Source organism: Equus asinus, chromosome 12 (genome assembly GCF_041296235.1).
Source record: "Equus asinus isolate D_3611 breed Donkey chromosome 12, EquAss-T2T_v2, whole genome shotgun sequence".
Lineage (NCBI taxonomy): Eukaryota > Metazoa > Chordata > Mammalia > Perissodactyla > Equidae > Equus > Equus asinus.
The window spans coordinates 65,566,923-65,585,332 of NC_091801.1; the positions used below are offsets into that span (position 1 = coordinate 65,566,923).

General features: G+C 36.0%; 1 protein-coding gene across 2 annotated transcripts in view; it reads left to right on the forward strand.

The window, feature by feature from the left end:
• COL14A1 (collagen type XIV alpha 1 chain) overlaps positions 1–18,410 on the forward strand; it is a 218,905-nt gene that overhangs the window by 67,732 nt on the left and 132,763 nt on the right. For both annotated transcript variants that reach the window (XM_014855292.3, XM_014855291.3), the window contains exons 9-13: positions 3,892–4,053; positions 10,540–10,691; positions 11,885–12,014; positions 13,547–13,692; positions 16,320–16,449. In XM_014855292.3, coding sequence (XP_014710778.1) covers positions 3,892–4,053; positions 10,540–10,691; positions 11,885–12,014; positions 13,547–13,692; positions 16,320–16,449 — 720 coding nt within the window. The remainder of the gene's footprint in view (positions 1–3,891; positions 4,054–10,539; positions 10,692–11,884; positions 12,015–13,546; positions 13,693–16,319; positions 16,450–18,410) is intronic.

Below are 18,410 nucleotides of genomic sequence, written 5' to 3' on the forward strand. Positions count from 1 at the left end.
GGCGCAGACACACAACCACTTGAAACAATGTGTAATGCAAAGTGCATTTCATTGAAAGTCAGAAATTTCTAGCCCTGACTGTAGTTGTAGCCATCATGTGACCTGAGCCCAAGTTCCTTGCATGTAAAATGGAAGTGATGGCAAATGTCATACATCCAATAGTGTGAGGATCTCTGGGTAGGTGTTTGTTATCTTTTAATTAGTTGAGACTTTTCTTTTCAGTAGCACTTTATATCTGTCTCTTCTCTGGTCGTATAGAGAGAAACTAATTTATCATTTTCAAGGAATTAGGATCCTGAAGCTATTTAAAGAAAGCACAGAGTTCTAGATATGCCATATTATTTCTTTGACACTAACTCTTTATAAGGTATCGTTCTTGTGGAAAAGGATATGTATGGCACACATTCAGAGAACTGCACAATATTTAGATGATGATGCAACTTTGCTCTTGATTAAAATGTTTACATTTTCTTTGGCAACCAGAAGGTCTTTTATTTGGTAGAGACTGACAGACTTTCTCAGCAGAAAAAAAGCCTGATTGCCAAGCAACACTGAAATACAGATCAAAATGCCAGAGCAAGTTCCTCAACGGGGCTCTGAAAACATTTAAAATTGGTTATTATGAATGGTCCATTTCATTATGTTTTACGTATTTAATTTTTCTATTTATTATCAATCTTTAGTCTCATTAAAATGTATTTATCTCCCAACATTTATTGAGAATATGATGCAATCTTCTCTTTGTGAACTGACTGTGAGATATTTCTTCTATCAGAAGAGAATACTTTTTACCCTGGACTTATCCACCAGTTAGGAGTGACAAACTGGATGTCAGCATAAAAAATACAGATATGAGGGACCCGTTTTAGTCCTACTAAATTGAAATATCCGGAGAAGAGGGCCCTGGGAATCTGTACTTTGAAAACATTCTCCAAGGTTGAGAACTACTGGTAAACCCATTGGACCGTCTCCTTGTGTATTGCTCAAGTTTCTCTCCCTTAGAGAAAGATCCTAAAATGTTTCCCTGTTTATATGTTTTGTTTCATCAGAGCACGTTTCTGATAAGCCATTTTTTTCAGAACTTATTTCCTACAGTGTCCAGCCACGTGCTGATTGAGAACAGCTGCAGAAGGAAGAAGGGGCTATGGAAAGTGCTCTTCCCTCTCTTTCCTGTTCCTTGTCCCTGCAGGGCGTCTGGACAGTGACGTCCTGGAGGGCAAGGTTGTGTCTTCTTCCTCTTTTCGTTCCCAGAACCTAACCCAGTGCTTGACACTTAATGTGTCCAATAAATGGTCGTTAAATAATTTAGTGTGTCTAAAAGATTCCTAAGACAGCAACATTACCTTTAGTATTAAAAATAAAAATACTTGTGAAAGATAGATATAAGAGAAAAGTATTATTATTACTATTCAGATAAGGGAAGGGGGTTTTCCTACAGCAAAAGCCGTTATAAAATACTGCTAGTAAAGGCTGTGTGTTCTGTTCATAGAAGAAAGAGCAAAGGAAATTCAGAGGAAAAAATAAGAAAAATAAGTTCAAGCTTTGGTTTTGGTAAATTATATCCTTATTAGTGTGTGTATGTTTGTGTGTGTGTGTGTGTGTATTATATCTCAGGGGTATGCTGGAGCCAGGTCACACCCATTTGCAAGAGCCAATTGTGTGCTTCTCTTCCCAAGTTTGCATTCTGTGACCTTGCATTGGTAGTTTGAAATCAGCCATAGTGAGGGTGTTTATAACAGAGAAATCAGCAAAACATTACAAATTAGTGCAGAAAGCTGATTGTTAAACATTTACCAGCACATCCTTGGAACCTCTATGGGCAACAAACTAAATGGTTTTAACTATATGGCAACTTCAGTCCTGACTTAAAATGTGAATTTTGTCCTGAGAATTATTTCAGATTTACTTGGCATTCGCATTTCTCATCTTGAGGTTTAACAGGACATCTTTCAAAGCTATCAGTGAACAACAATAACAAAAAACTCAAATAACAAGAAACAATTCCTTTGATCCATTCCCAAATTTTCTCCTCAAAATACGGTTTATAGAATGTTTCATTAAAGAAGTATTTGCTTATTTGCTGTGAGCCAGGCATTGTGATGGGTGCTGGGGCCCAAAGAGAAACAAGGCAAAATTCCTATAAAACAAATTCCTTTCAAGACAGGATGACCATTTCATCTCTTCTTCATGCTGTTTGCAACAGTTGAACTATTGCGTTTGGAAAGACGAGAGAGAGAGAGACAGATTGGGGACTATCTTCCCTAGAAAATTCTTGTATGGATCCAAACTTGCCGGTTTTAACTAAGTGCCATGAAAAGCTTTATTGACATTAAGCTCATTGCTTCAGCATGCACTCAATGTTATTTTGTTATTGTGGACATAGATCCAACTGTGTGTTTTAGCAAGTATTGTAGAAGGTCCTTCAGGCAAGATACATCAGAGAGATAGATTTATTTTTCATTTTTTATTGTTCTATCCTTTTGTCCAGCAGAGGAAATCCCTGTGGAAGACTTTAAAATAATGAAAAATTAATTTATGTGTTTACTCTCCATTTTCTGGTCAGGTTAATAATGAGTGGATGAGTTTTTAAACAAACCTTCAAGTGAACTCATTTAGATGTGATTTGGACATTTCTATAGAAATTACCTGGAAATCAGTAGTATTTGTTATCTTATAACCCCCTAAAGCAAATAGTTCAGAGACAACTATTGCTTTGTTACTCAATTATGTTGAGGTTGGAAGATAAATTAAATGGTACGGCAAGGCATCAAAAAAGTAATGCATGTTGCCACAAGTAATTTCTCTTTCTTGTTCTTTAGTACCTCTTTCTAACCCCCTCAGATGATTGCAAGACAGGGATTTATAAAGAAATACCTCTTGTTGGCTGAAGCCTGAGGAGGAGAAATCGTACCTTCACACTCATAAAAAACCCAACCCTGGGCCTCTCTTTTTCTGTTTCTAATTTTGTTGGTAAATGTTTACTCATTTTAAGGTGCACTCTTCTGAGAGGCAGTAGGCTCTCATGGTTAAAAGCATATAACTGTGGATCTAGACTGTGTGGGTGGAATCCCAGCTGTCCACTTCCTAGTCGTGTTTCCTTGAGCAAGTTAATTAACCTCTCTGTGCGTCAATTTAGTCACCCATAAAATGGAAGAAACACTAGTGCCAAACTCATTGGGTTGGTTGTGAGGATTAAATGTGTCAACATACATAAAACACTGAAGTGCTTGGGGCCTAGTAAGCACACTCTAAGTGTTAGCATCCAGTGCTAAGACAGACTAGAAATGTTCTTTGAGAGCCGAGGATTTTCTGCCTCACTCTGTTCTCTGGTGTGTTCCAAACACCCAGCATTGCCCTTGACCTATAGTAATAAATATCATAGAAGAACCAGAGCCATTTCCATTAGCAAAATTGCAGTGGTTACTAGCCAGACAATTTTACTTGAACGTGTTAATTTTTTTCCCAAGCTTTCCCTTAGTGCTATACAATAATAATAATAATAATAATAATAATAATTTTGTATATATAATTTTTATTCTAGCAGTCTGTCCCATTTAAGTAAACTTATTTTAAGGAAATTGGAATGTGAAGCTTTGATAGTTTAGGATCCTGGTTTAATTACTATTGCTCCTGCAATATTCATGCAAGACAGAAGTTTAGTTTCATCAGAACATCTTCCTTTTAAGATATACTGAACAAAGTTAAGATCTAATCATTTAAAAATGATTCTGAAGGTGACTTTAAAAACCCAATCCGACATGAGCTGTGCCTCTTTAAAGAAGCCGATGCTTTTATTGCAGTGAGGACTGATGGCTGGGGTCGGGTTCACTGCAGTTGCTTTTTCAAATGGGGCATGAATGTCACGGCCCTCCCTGTTGTCCTCAATGCAAGGGGTGAAAAACGCCGATGAGAATGAACTGCAGGAGATCGCCTCCGAACCGGACAGCACTCATGTGTACAACGTCGCCGAGTTTGACCTGATGCACACAGTTGTGGAGAGCCTGACTAGGACGGTCTGCTCCAGGGTGGAGGAACAGGACAAGGAGATCAAAGGTAAAATGAGAGACAGAGCATGCGGGTGTCCCCCTGTGCAAAAGGCCACCGTGGATTATGAAAATTCTCGTCATTTTTCATGTTGACTTTTTAAATAGAGTCCTTTATTCTCCTAAGACGTGAATCATCAGAGTAGAAAAGGGAGTATATTGGCAGACTCTGTAGGGGAGAAGGGATATTTTAACCACTAGATAATTTTCTCCACCGTGTTGCATTTAGGCCATCACTTTTTTTTTAAATTAAACTTTGGATTTTGAGATCATTGTACATTCACATAAAGTTGTAAGAGTTAATCTACAGATTGTGCATACTTTGTCCGTTTCCCTCAGTGGTAACATGTTGCAAAACCACAGTACAGTGTCACAGGCAGGATATTGGCATTGATACAGTCAAGATACAGAATATTTCCATCACCACAAGGATCCTTCTTGTTGTCCTTTTATAGCCACATTCACTTATATCTTTCCTCCAACCCCTCCTGAACCCCTGACAACAACTAATGTATTCCCCATCTCTAAATACTTTTCATTTTGAAAATATTATATAAATGGGATTATGTGGTCGGTAACTATTGGGGATTGGCTTTTTTCACTCAGGGTGATTCTCTGGAGATTCATCCAAGCTGTTGCACATATCAGTAGCTCTTTCCTTTTTACTGCTGTGTCGTATTCCACGGTATAGATGTACCACAGTTTGTTAAGCATTGAAAGACATCTGAATTGTGTCCATTTTTGGGCTGTTACAAATAAAGCTGCTATGAAGATTTACATATAGGTTCTTGTGTGAACAGAAGTTTTCTTTTCTCTGGGATAATGCCCAGGAGTGCAATTGCTGCATCGTATGGTAGTTGCATGTTTAGTTTAGTTAAGGGACCTAAACTGTTTTCCAGGGTGGCTGTAGCATTCTGATTCCCACCAACAATATATGAGTGACACAGCTTCTGTGCATTGTCACCGACATTTGTTGTTGTTACTATTTTTTGTTTTAGCCATTCTGATAGGTGTATAGTGATATCTCATTGTGGTTTTAATTTGCAATTCTCTGCTAGCTAATGAAGTTGAACATCTTTTTGCATGCTTATTTTGCATCTGTATATCCTTTTGGGTGAAATGTCTATTCATTATTTTGCCCATTTTCTAATTGGGCTATTTTTGGTTTTATTTTTTGGGTTTAGTTTTTAACTGTTGAGTTTTGAGAATTCTTTATTTATATTCTAGAAATTAATCCTTTATTAGATATGTGGTTTGTTAATATTTTCTCCTAATCTGTAACTTGTCTTTTCATTTTTTTAACAAGGTGTTTTGCAGAACAAAGGTCTTTTAATTTTGGTGAGATCCAATTTATCAATTTTTAATTTTATGGTTAGTGCTTTTGGTGTCAAGTCTAAGAACCCGTTGCCTGGCCTTAGATCCCAAAGATTTTCCTATGTATTTTATTCTAAAAGTTTTACATTTTATTTCTAAAATATTTTACATGTAAGTCCATGATCTGAGTTCATTTTTTGTAAAAGATTTGAAGTTTAGTTCCAGGTTCTTTCTTTTGGCCTATCAAAATACAGTTACTTCAGCACGACATGCTGAAAGGCTCTATTTCTGCTATTGAGTTACTTTGTATGTTTGTCAAGTATCAGTTGGGCAAACTTGTGTGGGTTTATATCTGGGTTCTCTAATCTGTTCCATTGGGTCTATGTTCCAATGTCACACGGTCTTGATTTATTCTAGCTATAGAGTAAGTCTTGACATTGGATAGACTGAGTTCTTCCACTTGATTACTCTTTTGCAAATTTTTTTTGGCTATCATTCTTCCTTTACCTTTTCAGATAAATATTGGAATAATCTTTATTCTACAAAAAATTTTGTTGGGATTTTGACAGGAATTGCATTAAGTCAATTGTCAATTATCAAATATCAACTTGGGAAGAATTGATGTCTTTCCTGTGTTGATTCTTCCAATCCATGAACATGGTAAATCCTTTCATTTGTTAAGATATTCTTTGATTTCTTCATCAGGATTTTGTCGTTTTCAGAATACAAGTTCTATACAAGTTCTTTTTTCTATTTACATCTAAGTGTTTCAATTTTGGGGGGAGGTTTTAGTTGTATTTTTAATTGCAGTGCGCACATGTTCACTGCTGGTATGTACAGATACAATTCTATTTTTTATCTTATATCCTGTGACCTTACTATTTGAACTTGTTAATTCATTCTAGGAATTTTTCTCTAAATTTTGGGGCATTTTCTATGTAGAACATCACATCATTTGCAAATAGGGACAGTTTTATTTCTTCCCTTTTGATCTCTGTGCTTTTTATTTCCTTTTCTTGCTTTACTTCACTGGCTAAAACTTCCGGTACTATGTTGAATAAGAGTGATGAGAATGAACATCCCTGCCTGTTCTCTATCTTGGGGGGAAAGCTTCTGCTTTTCAAGGAGTTGGTCCATTTCATAGAACGTGTAGAATTTATGTGTGTAGAGTTGTTCATAGTATTTCCTTAGTGCTCTTTTCATGTCTGCAAGGTCTATAGTGATGGATCCTCTTTCATTCCTGATACTGGTAATTTTTGTCTTCTCTCTCTTTTTTTCTTTCATAACCTTGCTAGGGGCTCGTCCTTTGTTTTTAAAAAAAAGGCTTTTCAAAGAACTCGCTCTTGGTTTCATTGATTTTCTCTATTTTTCTTCTGTTTTAAATTTCATTGATTTCTGCTCTTGTTTACTTTCTTCCTTTTGCTGGTTTTGGATTTATTTTGTTCTTTTCTAGATTCTTGAGACGGAAACTTAGATTATTGATTTGAGATGTTTTCTCTTTTCTAATGTAATTACTTACATGCTATCAATTTCCTTCTCCGCATCATGTTAGCATGACGTTAGCAACATGCCATGTATTTTGTATTTTCATTTTCATTCAATTCAAAATAATTTTGATCTTATTTTACATGTCTTCTTTGATCCATTGATTATTTAGAAGTGTGTTATTTATAGTTTCCAAGTGTTTAGATTTTTTTTGTTACCTGTCTGTTGTTGGTTTCTATTTCGATTTCATTATCATCAGGGAACACACTCTATATGATTTCAATTTTTAAATTTGCTGAGGTTAGTCTTATGGCCCAGGATGTGGTTTATTTTTATGTCAGTATATGCTCTGTGCGTGCTTGAAAAGGGTGTGTATTCTGCTGTTATGTGCAATGTTCTATTTTGACTGAATCTTATTAGTTGATGGTCTTGTTGAGTTCCATATCCTTGCTGATTTTTTTTGTCTAGTTGTCTTAATAATAGTTGGGAGAGGTTATGTTAAAATCTCCATCTATAATTGTAGATGTGTCTATTTCTTCTTTCAGTTCTATCATTTTTTACTTTATATATTTTGCAGTTCTTTCTTTGATACATACACATTTAGGATGCTATGTTTTCTGGGTGGATTAACCATTTATCATTATGTAATGTCCCTCTCTGTCTCTGGTAATTTTCTTTGTTCTGAACTCTACTTTATCTGATGCTAATGTAGCCATTTCTACTCCCTTTTGGTTAATGTTTACTTGATAAAACTTTTTTATTCATTTACTTTCAACCTCCCCATATCACATTTGAAGTTGGTTTCATGTAGACAGCATATAGTTGGTCATGTTTTTTAATTTGCTCTGCTAATCTCTTCTTTTTAATTGGTGTGTTTAGGCCATTTGGATTTAATGTGATTATTGATACATTTGGGCTTAAGCCTGCTATTTTATTTGTGGTTTTTTATGTTCGTTCTTTCTGTTTTCATTTCTCTGTTTTCCTTATCTTTCTTTCCTGTGGGTTGCTTAAACATTTTTTAGAACTCCACTTTGATTTATTGATAATCTTGACAGAATCTCTTAGTATAGCTTTTTTTAGTGGTTGCTCTAGGTATTACATTATATGTATATCCTAGTCTGCTGGTGTTGACATTTTACCAGTTTGAATGAAGTGTGGAAACCTTACCTTCCTTCAAATTCCTTTACTATAGCTGTGTATAGTATAATTTTCTTAAATATTCCCTCTCTATATATTTAGAACCACATCAAAAATTGGTATAATTCTTCAACCATCAAAAATAATTTAGAAAACTCAAGAGGAGAAGTAAAATGTATTATGTTTATCCATATTTTTATGCTTTTCTGTAATTCTTTCTTCCTTTCTCTAGTCCTGGGATTCCTTCTTTTCATTATATTCTTTTTGTTTAAAGAACTTCTTTTAGTCATTCTTTTAGGATAGGTCTTGCTGGAAAATTCTCTTATTTAATTTTACTTCATCTGAGAATGTCTTGAGTTTTTCCTTGATTCCTGAAAGATATTTTTGCTAGATATAGAGTTTTGAGTTGATAGCTCTTTTCTTTTAATACTTGAAAAATGCTGTGCCGCTTCCTTCTGGCCTCCATGGTTTCTGATGAGAAATCTGCTGTCATTAGAATTTTTCCCCCTGTAGGTAAGGTGTCATTTCCCTCCTGTTGCTTTTAAGATTTTTCCTTTGAGTCTGATTTTCAGAAGTTTGACTATGGTATGTCTTGGTGTGAATTTCTGTGAGCCTATCATTTTTGGGTACACTCATTTTCTGGAATCTGTGGCTTACATCTTTTGGCAAATTTGGGAAATTTTCAGGCATTATTTCTTCAAGTACTGACTCACCATTAGATGTCCTCTGACAGCATCCTAGAGGGGAAAAGGAGTGGTACCTTAATACTACCAGGTGAGGTTGGAAGTCTAGGCTCCTCATGTGGTCTCTACTGATATCACAGAGGAGGGAGGTGGTAGAAGGATTCATCACCACCCATCAGGGATAATTATCTCTCTTCCCTACTGGGTCTTTTCTCACACCACCCTGGCTGCGTGATGGGATAGGAGTGAATGTTGGGGAACCCTGTTACAGCCAAGAAAAATAGAAGTCTTGTCTCCCCGGTTGGCTTTGCTGGCATGAGAGGGTGTGGGGCCACAGTTCTGTCCCTGGGTATTTGTCTAGAGTAGAGCAGTTATTGCCTAAAAGTTTTCTGTCTTGGCAGGCTGGCCCTTTCCTGATCCTTTGGCTGGAGAAAGCAGGCTTTCTTAGGGCTTTTTTCTTTAACTACGGATGTTTCTCAGTTGCTAGGTTCTTTAGCACATGTCTGGGATTTATAAGGCAAAAGGAAAACTCAGGGAACTCACCACTGTATTATTTCTTGGGTCCCACAGTCCCTTGCTTATCTACCTTCTTTTCTCTACCTGTCAGTGTCTTCTTATGCTTGTTTTGTATATAATTTCCAGAATTTTTAATTGTACTTAGTGGAAAAATAGGGAAAAGTACATCTACTCTATCTTCCTGGAAACACAGTCATCATGGATTTTTAACCCTTGTCTTTCATGATATCATTGGTCTGCAGGTTATACCTGGGTTATAGGGATGTGATCTGAGAAGAGGGTAACATCCAGATCCTCCTTTAAGAGTTTGGTCTTATTTCCACCTTCATTGTATCCAGGATGTGGAATGATTCTATTTGGCGACATGCCCTTCTCTCTTCCATCATTCCTCTTTCCCTGGACCAGATCTCTTGGAACTAGATTGGGCAGCCAAGCAGTATTTTCCTGAACAAATTTCTCTGAGCTTCTTAATGAGACTACTTTAGAGCCCAGCTATTGCCACAAAAAACATGTGATTGCTGATAAATCATGTAATACAGTTCCTAGCCACAGTTAGTGTTCAATAACTAGGGTTATTTTTCCCCATTGTGATGGTTACTAAAGTTCCTTGGGGTAAGTGCCCTTAGAGAGTAAAAAGTCCTAAAGTTCAAAGACTTTGAACTTACTTGTCCCAAATCTTTTATAGAATTGTTTGCGTTAACAAGTATATAATACACACAAAGTGCTTACATAGTGTCTAGCTCATAGTGGGCATTCAGTGTATGTTAGTTGCTTTTTCTTCCCTTTAATTTTAGATATTCAACATTTGTTGCATTGAAGTCTTCAGTACAGAAGCTATACCCTCTGATGCTTAAACACACAGGCTCTGTGTCAAGAAGTCAAGTATCAATCTCAGCTCTGATACTTACTAATTGTGAGACTTGGGCAAGTTATTTAACTTCGCTGTGCCTTGGTTTTCTTACCTACAAAACAGGAGAAATAATAGTAACTGTTGAAATTAAATGAGATAATGCTTCTAAAGAGCTCAGAATATCACCTTTAGTATACACACGCTCGATTAATGTTGTGTCTTTGTTTTTTTTGTTATTCTATAGCATATCTTTAAGAAAGTTCAAGAAAGTCAAGGACTATGTCTTATTGAAGTTTGCATCTTCAAAACCTTGCATAGTGATTGGTGCCTAGTAGAAACTTAAATGTTTCAATGAACAAATGTGGGAATGAATAACTGAATCAGTGTATCTGGAGATGAAAATCTTAGAGGTAGCATAAAAGCAGTAGTCATTTCTAACTAATGGAGTTTCCCAGTTTTGTAAGAAATAACTTTGGGAAAGAGGTTCATTTTATGTGTTTCTTTAATTTAGCCTCAGCCCTTGCCACCATTGGGCCGCCTACAGAGTTGATTACCTCTGAAGTCACTGCCAGAAGCTTTATGGTGAACTGGACTCATGCCCCAGGAAAAGTGGAAAAATACAGAATTGTGTATTATCCTGCCAGGGGTGGAAAACCAGAAGAGGTAATGAAGAGACAGTATTTTCAAACCATTATTTTTATTCTCTCAAGTCTTCTACAGTAGTGAGGACAAGACGGAAATGTGTATATAAGGAGATTATTCTGTCACAAATGTTTAAAATGATTTGACTGAAATACATTTCCACGTGTCCATGTTGTTCTTCCATCTCTCTGGATTACGGTATTTACATCGTCTCTTCTCACCTCCATCACATAACCCTCAGAACTGATTATGTATCCACTTCTAACACAAGTTATTTTCACTTTTTTTTCTTTTTGAGTTCTAAAGCAAAAGGAAGCAGTAGTTAATGATCTGGCCAGAACCCCTTTTTACTATTCATATATTCTTTCTTCTTTGGGAGTGGTCTCAACTTTCTGCCTTAATGAAGTCTGTGTGTTTCAAATTACGTGGTCATATAGTCCTCCAGGATTTGAGATTTCCTGGATATTTGTGGAGATTAGTGCAATGGAGAAGCCGTAATAAAGCGTCTGTGGCCATCTTTTTTCATGAGTTGGCCATCACCGGAGAGAACGCCTATTGCCTGGTGATTTGATCCTTCCTATTTCCTATCTTTGAATCAGCAGTTCATGGCGAATATGTTAAAATGTGATGAAATCTCCCTTTCTTTTTTTTTTTTTGAAGTACTAACCTTTGTTGTTCAAACCTCTGATTGACCTCAGCATGTTTTACAGTTTTCTTCTGTATTATGGCAGGATTTATGATTTCTTTTTTATGTGTTAGAGAAGTAGATCATGGAGTTTTAAATCATCTGGACTAAAAAAAATCAGAGTGCTTCCACTGGTTCTATCTTTTTCATGACTAATAAACCTTTTAAATGCTTCCCAAAGCTCCATGGAAAAATTTCACATGTCTGCTGTCATTAAGTGAACATGAATAGGATGATAATTAGCCTGAAAATGACACAATTTCCGTTAGATACGAATTAATAAGGGACTTTAGTACGTATTCCATAAAAGATGCATCACTTCATGTAAAATTCAAGGAGAATTGACTGCCACAGTGGAAAAAAGGATGTGGCATAAATAAGAACATATTTAATGAAATGATCTTGCTAGAGGTATTTTTGCTTTTTTTTTTCATGTAGCCTTTAAAATAAGAGGTATTTTTGCTTTTTGATTTCAATTCTGCATCTGAGATATTCCATACTCTCATTCCTCGAACTGTTCTTTAAACAGGCGGTGGTGGATGGAAGTGTATCGTCCACAGTGTTGAAGAACTTGATGTCTTTAACTGAATATCAGATAGCCGTCTTCGCAATATATGCCCACACTGCTAGTGAAGGCCTACGGGGAACTGAAACTACGCGTATGTATTGAATTTTACCCCACTTCTGACTTCGTACATCATTGCGTAGATGGCCTTTCCTAAACTGGAATTCTGCTTAGGTTGTATTGAGGGCATCCTGAATCAAATTCATAGAAAATAGTTGTCACGGTATATGCAGCATTGTGCTATAGTCGCGTTTTGCAGGTGCTACATATTGGGAGGGATGTTATAAAACTCTGGTATGTTCAGGATAGAGTAACCTCAGTGGTGAAGGGTGCAAAATATTAATCATTTAATAAACAATATTTAGCGAATGCGTGTTATAAACTAAGCACTGGGCTTGAATTTCAGTAGTTCTGTTGCTCTCTTGTCTGGTAGAATACCATGGAAATTATGTTACATCTCTTTTCATTATTCATATCATTGTAATTAAAACAAGTTTTTGAATGCTAGTAATTTCTTATTTGAGCGTGATCATGATAACACACACAGAAACTTTCAGAGAATCCTGGGAAAATATAGTTGTAATAAACATGATCACCTACTCATTTAGTTATTTCAAACATTAATTGAGTTTCTCTTACGTGCTAGGCACTATACAAAGTTGGTCTAAAAACTCTGCCTCTGATAGAACAGTGGCAGTGTAAACAGCACCAATAACAATGTGACAGGCACTTTGATGACCACAGTCCACATCCAATATTTTCTTGGATTTATCCCTGCAACAGTTTGTAAGGCAGATGTTAAGACTGTTGCTTTGCAGAAACATTTTAGCGACAATCTCTGCCCTCAGGGAAGTTTTAGTCCAGTAAGAGAGGGAATTCAAGCCAAGGACATGCAAACAAAGTAGCGCAAGAAGTACTATAGACACTCCGATAGAAGTGTGACAGGGAGCTGCCTGTGTAGCATGGTCCCAAACTTGATATTGTGGTTGGAAAAGCAGGTAGGAACCGATGGTGGAGGGCTTAGAATTATGTTTGAAAACAGCAATGTTTCATGGTTTTCATTGGCATGATTTAACCCAGGAACTTGCAATTTATCCTTAATTCTTTTCTCCTTACCTCTAAAATATGGCCAATATTATTTCTTGATTATTCCATTTTTCTCAAGCTCTGTTGCATCTGACTGAGTGAAATCTTATCACTGTCTCTAATTAACTGTGTCGATGAGTATTTATTCATTCACATATGTGTTTGTCCAGCCACCCATTTTGTCATTTATTAAGTGACCCAACAATTATTTTTAGTGGCCACTGCATGTCAGACACTGTGTGTGGTAATGGGCATAAAATGATGGTCAGAATAGTCCCGCTGCTCTTGACTGGCTCCCAGAGAAATGTGTCCATCACTGTAGTGGGGTGTAAGAAACTAGAAGATGTTGTTCCTGATTTTAAACAGTCGCTATGTTTACTCTCCCAGAAGGGGCTTACATGGCTATGTGAACAGATTTAAGGATGAAAATTATCTGAAAAATAAGCTATGTTTACTTAGTAGCTCCTAATGCATAGATACTTTGAAATAAGCAAGCACAGTGATAAATGGCTGAACGTTAAAAAATATCTCCTCTTGCAGTTGCTTTACCTATAGCTTCTGACCTTGAACTGTATGATGTGACTGAGAACAGTCTGAGGGCAAAATGGAATCCGGTGGCTGGAGCCTCAGGATACCTGATCCTCTACGCTCCTCTCACGGAGGGCCTGGCTGGGGATGAAAAAGAGGTAACCACCTGCTGCCTACTAGAGTCCTAGAGTCTTTGACTTCCTTAAAATCGATTTTTTTACCACAAGAATTTAATGTATAAAATTTAGAAAATTCACGTTAGCAAAAGGAAAAAAAAAATCGCTTGTAATTCCACCTAGAGATATCCATTGTTAACATTTAGTTAACAATCTTTTTCAATGCATTTTAACACAAAAAATGGAAACAGTTTTGCAGTCTTCTGTTTTCATTTTGTTTATTGTGAATATTTTTCATGCTGTTAAATAATCTTTTATATAGTCATTTTAGAGGTCACGTTTAATTAATCTCATGTTACTGCACATTTAGCTAGTTTGCTCTGCAAATAATGCCTTTGGGGCCATTCTCAACATATAACTTTGCATGGTTGTCTGGTTATTTCCTTAGGATAAACTCCTAGAAATGGAGTTTCTTTTCATGCAAATCACCACGTATGCAAATTAGTATTAAGTATGCAAATTATTAAGGCTTAAGTATTATTAAGTATAACTGTGTATTATGAATTGACTCTAGAGAAATTTTATATAATTTATATTGTTATATGAAGTTTTCAAACGATTGTTTTCCCATATGTACACTGACTTGGAAAATTTTTTTTACTGATTTGAGAGGTAGTGAAATGTATCTCGTTGTGGATTTCTTTGCATTTATTCTATTTTAAATGAATCTTTGACTTTCAAATGATTTATTTTTGTCCTCATTTTAAATTAATTTATTAATTTTAAATAATTAATTTAGTCCTCAATTTAAATTAGTATACAAATGAAATATTTAAAGTAAATATTAATTATTAGTTAATTAATTTTTAGGGAACAGCTACCATAATATAGATATTCAAGGAGTAAAGAGGAAATGTCTCTGACACTTGGGAGTGTCTTGGCGAGGCCAATGGAGTGGCTAAGAGAGGGAATTCAGTACTCGATTCTTGAACATCATCTAAAACCTGCCTCTGGTGACAGAAATCTTTAGGGCCAGAAATATGGTGAATCTGAGCATCAAGAGCAGAGAGCATTGATGACACGTGTTATTTTCTTTCCAAGATTTAGACGGCTTTTGCCCATTTGAGTTTAATGTTGATCTTATTATTTTGGCAGAAGGGAGACTTACAAATGATGCTAGAAAGATGCTCAGCTTTACCGGGAAAGAGAAAAATAAAAAAGAAAGGAATATCAGTTCACCCAATAGATTAGCAAACAGTTTTTAAAGTCTGATAATACTGCATATTCATGAGCATGTGGGGAAACAAAATTACTCATATAAATTGGTATGTAAATTAGCCTGTCGAATACTTGGAAATATTTTATCAAGTTGAAGATATATACAAATTTTTGGGTATATATCATAGGGAAACATCCTCCAAGGGTTTTTCAATGTAGGCACTTGATCAGATGAACAACTGACATATTCATCAAGGAATGGAAAATAGTGGCATATTTATAGAAAGGATACCATAAAGGAATTAAATAACGTTAACTCTGTCCCTGTGTATTGACATGGATAAATCTTGAAATGTAGTATTGATGGGGAAAAATATTATGTTGATATGGTCCCATTTATGTACGTTGTTAAAAATACAGAACCATGTATTATTTACAAATATATACATATGTATGTAGAAGTAAAAAGGTGGATCAGTAAGATACACCCCAACTTTAGGGGAGAGGTGGTCAACAGAAAGAATGAAAAAGATCTTGTGTTTTATTGAATGTATTAGTTCTTTTAAAAATGAGATCTGAAGTCAATATGATAACATGTTGATATTTATTAAACTTGAGTGGTGGTACATCAGGGTATATTATTTTCTCTACATTTATGTTATATATGATGAGATATTTCAAAATTAAAATTTTTAATTTGAAAATAACGCTGGCAGTTGTGTGACTGAAGACTGTTTATGGAGATACTTTTGCCTTCTAAAACAAAAATAAAAACGTCTTGTCATGCAGTTGTCATTCAGTTGTCACACCACTAAGAATGTTTGCTAGTTTTCCTGACTCTAACGGTCAGAAAAATCATCCCAGAATCAAAAAGCAGATTGCCAAGTTGAGCATCAAGGTGGGTTGATCAGTTCTGAAGACTGGAAGAGACTTGGAATCCAAGTAGACAGGTCCCTTTGTTGAAGGGGGCAGTAAAACTGGTCCCCTTTGACTTAAGGTCAATTACTTTTGAAGCTAAAAGTGGGCATCCAGCCAAGAGACTGGTTAGAATTAGCCACGTGGTAACAGATGCCCACTTGGCCCTGCCTCCAACAGGCTGTCTTGGAGCTTATACTCTTTATAGAGAACATTTCTGATTCAATTCCACCCACACTCTTCTGGGGACCAAATATTTGACACTGTTATTCTGGCTGCATTTGCCACTTGTCCACATGTAAAGAGTTATCCTAAAACAGCACGCACGGGTACATTCAGTTTTGTATGGTTCCATAGCATCTGTTCCTAATAGAAAATGACATGAGACAATGAAAAACTGATAACTGAAGCCTGTTTGATGAAGTTGTGAGGAGACAAAGTCTTCTTACATGAAGTCTCACCTTTATTCAGTTCCACGCTAATCAACATGAATAATACACATTGGCAAATGATCTGATAACATGTGTTCTTTCCAGATGAGAATTGGAGACACCCACACAGACATTGAATTGAGGGGGCTGTTACCCAATACGGAATACACAGTTACGGTTTATGCTATGTTTGGAGAAGAGGCCAGCGATCCTGTTACAGGACAAGAAACAACACGTGAGCCGTTCGGTCCTTCAGATGAAATGCTGTAATAAAAGCCCAAACGAACGTTGGGATTCTGAATTTGAAGTCCTGGTTTAGATTGGAACCTCTTAGGAACTAATTGTAACTTAAGAAAATGTGTGTTTTATTATGGGGAAGGAAATGTGTTTCTTCATCTTGTTATTATTGCGAGTCATTTGGATGCTAGAACTGAACTTTGGCATCTTTTAGTGGTTGCCACCAGTGTTTTTGTCTAAATCCAAATGCTAGATCAGAATACAGGAGAAAGAACATGGGCTTTAGAATCAGAACAGATGAGGTGGGAGTTCCAGCTCAAGTCATATCGTAACTGGGTGACAATGGGCAAGTGATGTAACATTTTTGAGTCTCTAAAAGGAAGACCAATAATCTTACAGCATGTTGTTGATAGAAGATTAAATATAGCAGTACAGATGAAAGCACTTAGTACATAGTTACTCAATTTTTCTTTTTTCCCCACTATCATCCAAATTAACATTTTTTTCTCAAAATTTTTGGACACCTTCTTATCTGAGACTATTATTATTAAAATTAGTTTTTAAAAATTGAATACAAATTTTATCGGCAAGTCTAATTTTAGCTAAATGTTGAAAATTTTTAATATTTTTAGGAGATGTATGTAATTATCTATTTTATTTGAAAATATGATAAAGACAAAATGCTACCTCGGCATACTAGCAATGCTTTGCCACCTACCATTAAAAATATGGCTCTATTCATGGTGTTTTGAAACATAAATAAGTGCAGGGAGACTTGGAGTCTTGCACATCACTCTGTAGCACAATTTTTACAGTACTTTTGTATTTAAGATTCTACCTGGGAAACATACACAGAAGTTTAATGAGAAGGAAAGACGTTTTCTCCCGCATCCATTCTTTGTTGGTCAAGGCTATGCTGTTTTTTGCTCATCAGAGAAACACCAGTGTAATTAAAACGACAACCAAACAAAAAGCTGGGAGAGCCCAAAACAGAAGAAAAGAAATGAATCATGCTAGAAAGCATCTGATATATCACTCGACTTCAGTGAATTTTGAGACTGTGTCAGTTTGGAAGAAAAACTTTTCCCAACCGCCCGTCTCTCTTTCACTCAGAATACTCATTTCTTTATATTTAGAAAAAAAAAAGTGCATGACTCTTTCCTACCGTTAGTGGTTGGTTTTTTTTTTTTTTTAAGTTCCTAAAAAATGATGTCCTGGGTACCCGTTCCTGAGATTAGTATTTTAATGCACCAAGGAAACCAGACATTGTTCCACCATACTGCCAAATTTAACTGAACTCCAGAAGAATTTAGAGCTATGTGTGCACAACACTTAAAATACTTATATTGCTTTTCTCCTGCCTACACTTTCTCTCTAGCCCCTTAAGGAGGCTCTTAGGTATTAATTCTCCTAAGTATTAAGAGACCCACTAAGTCCCATAGCCTCTTATTGCCAAATAATCAAAATGTATTGAATCAATGAAAGAATTGGCTTTTGGGGTTAGGAGGCATCCTGTTTGTGGCTATGGCTGATAATTATTGTCATTTATCTTGCAGGTTTTTGCTCTGCTGGCTTATCAGCACTATATCACAGGGTCTCGAATCAATTGATCAGTTGTCTGGGTTAAATTCTAACTATTCTTCTGCTCCTACAAAGTGTGACCTTGGCCAAGTTACCACAATTTCATGATTTATATAAGGGGGCTCATTATAGCTCTGTCCTTGCAGTCTAACGTAAGGATTTAATGAGATAACATGTGTGAAGTCTCAGACTCATGGAAAGCAAGCAATAAATCTTAACAATTCTTTTTGCTATAAACCTGTAAAAATTCATGAAACTCAAACATTATTGACAAGTTTTCATCTGTTGCATCACAGTGGGGTCTTTGAAGAAGTGCAAAAAGCTGTGGAATTGGTAGTCAGGGATCTGTAAAAATAGCAACACCTCTTTAAGTATTTT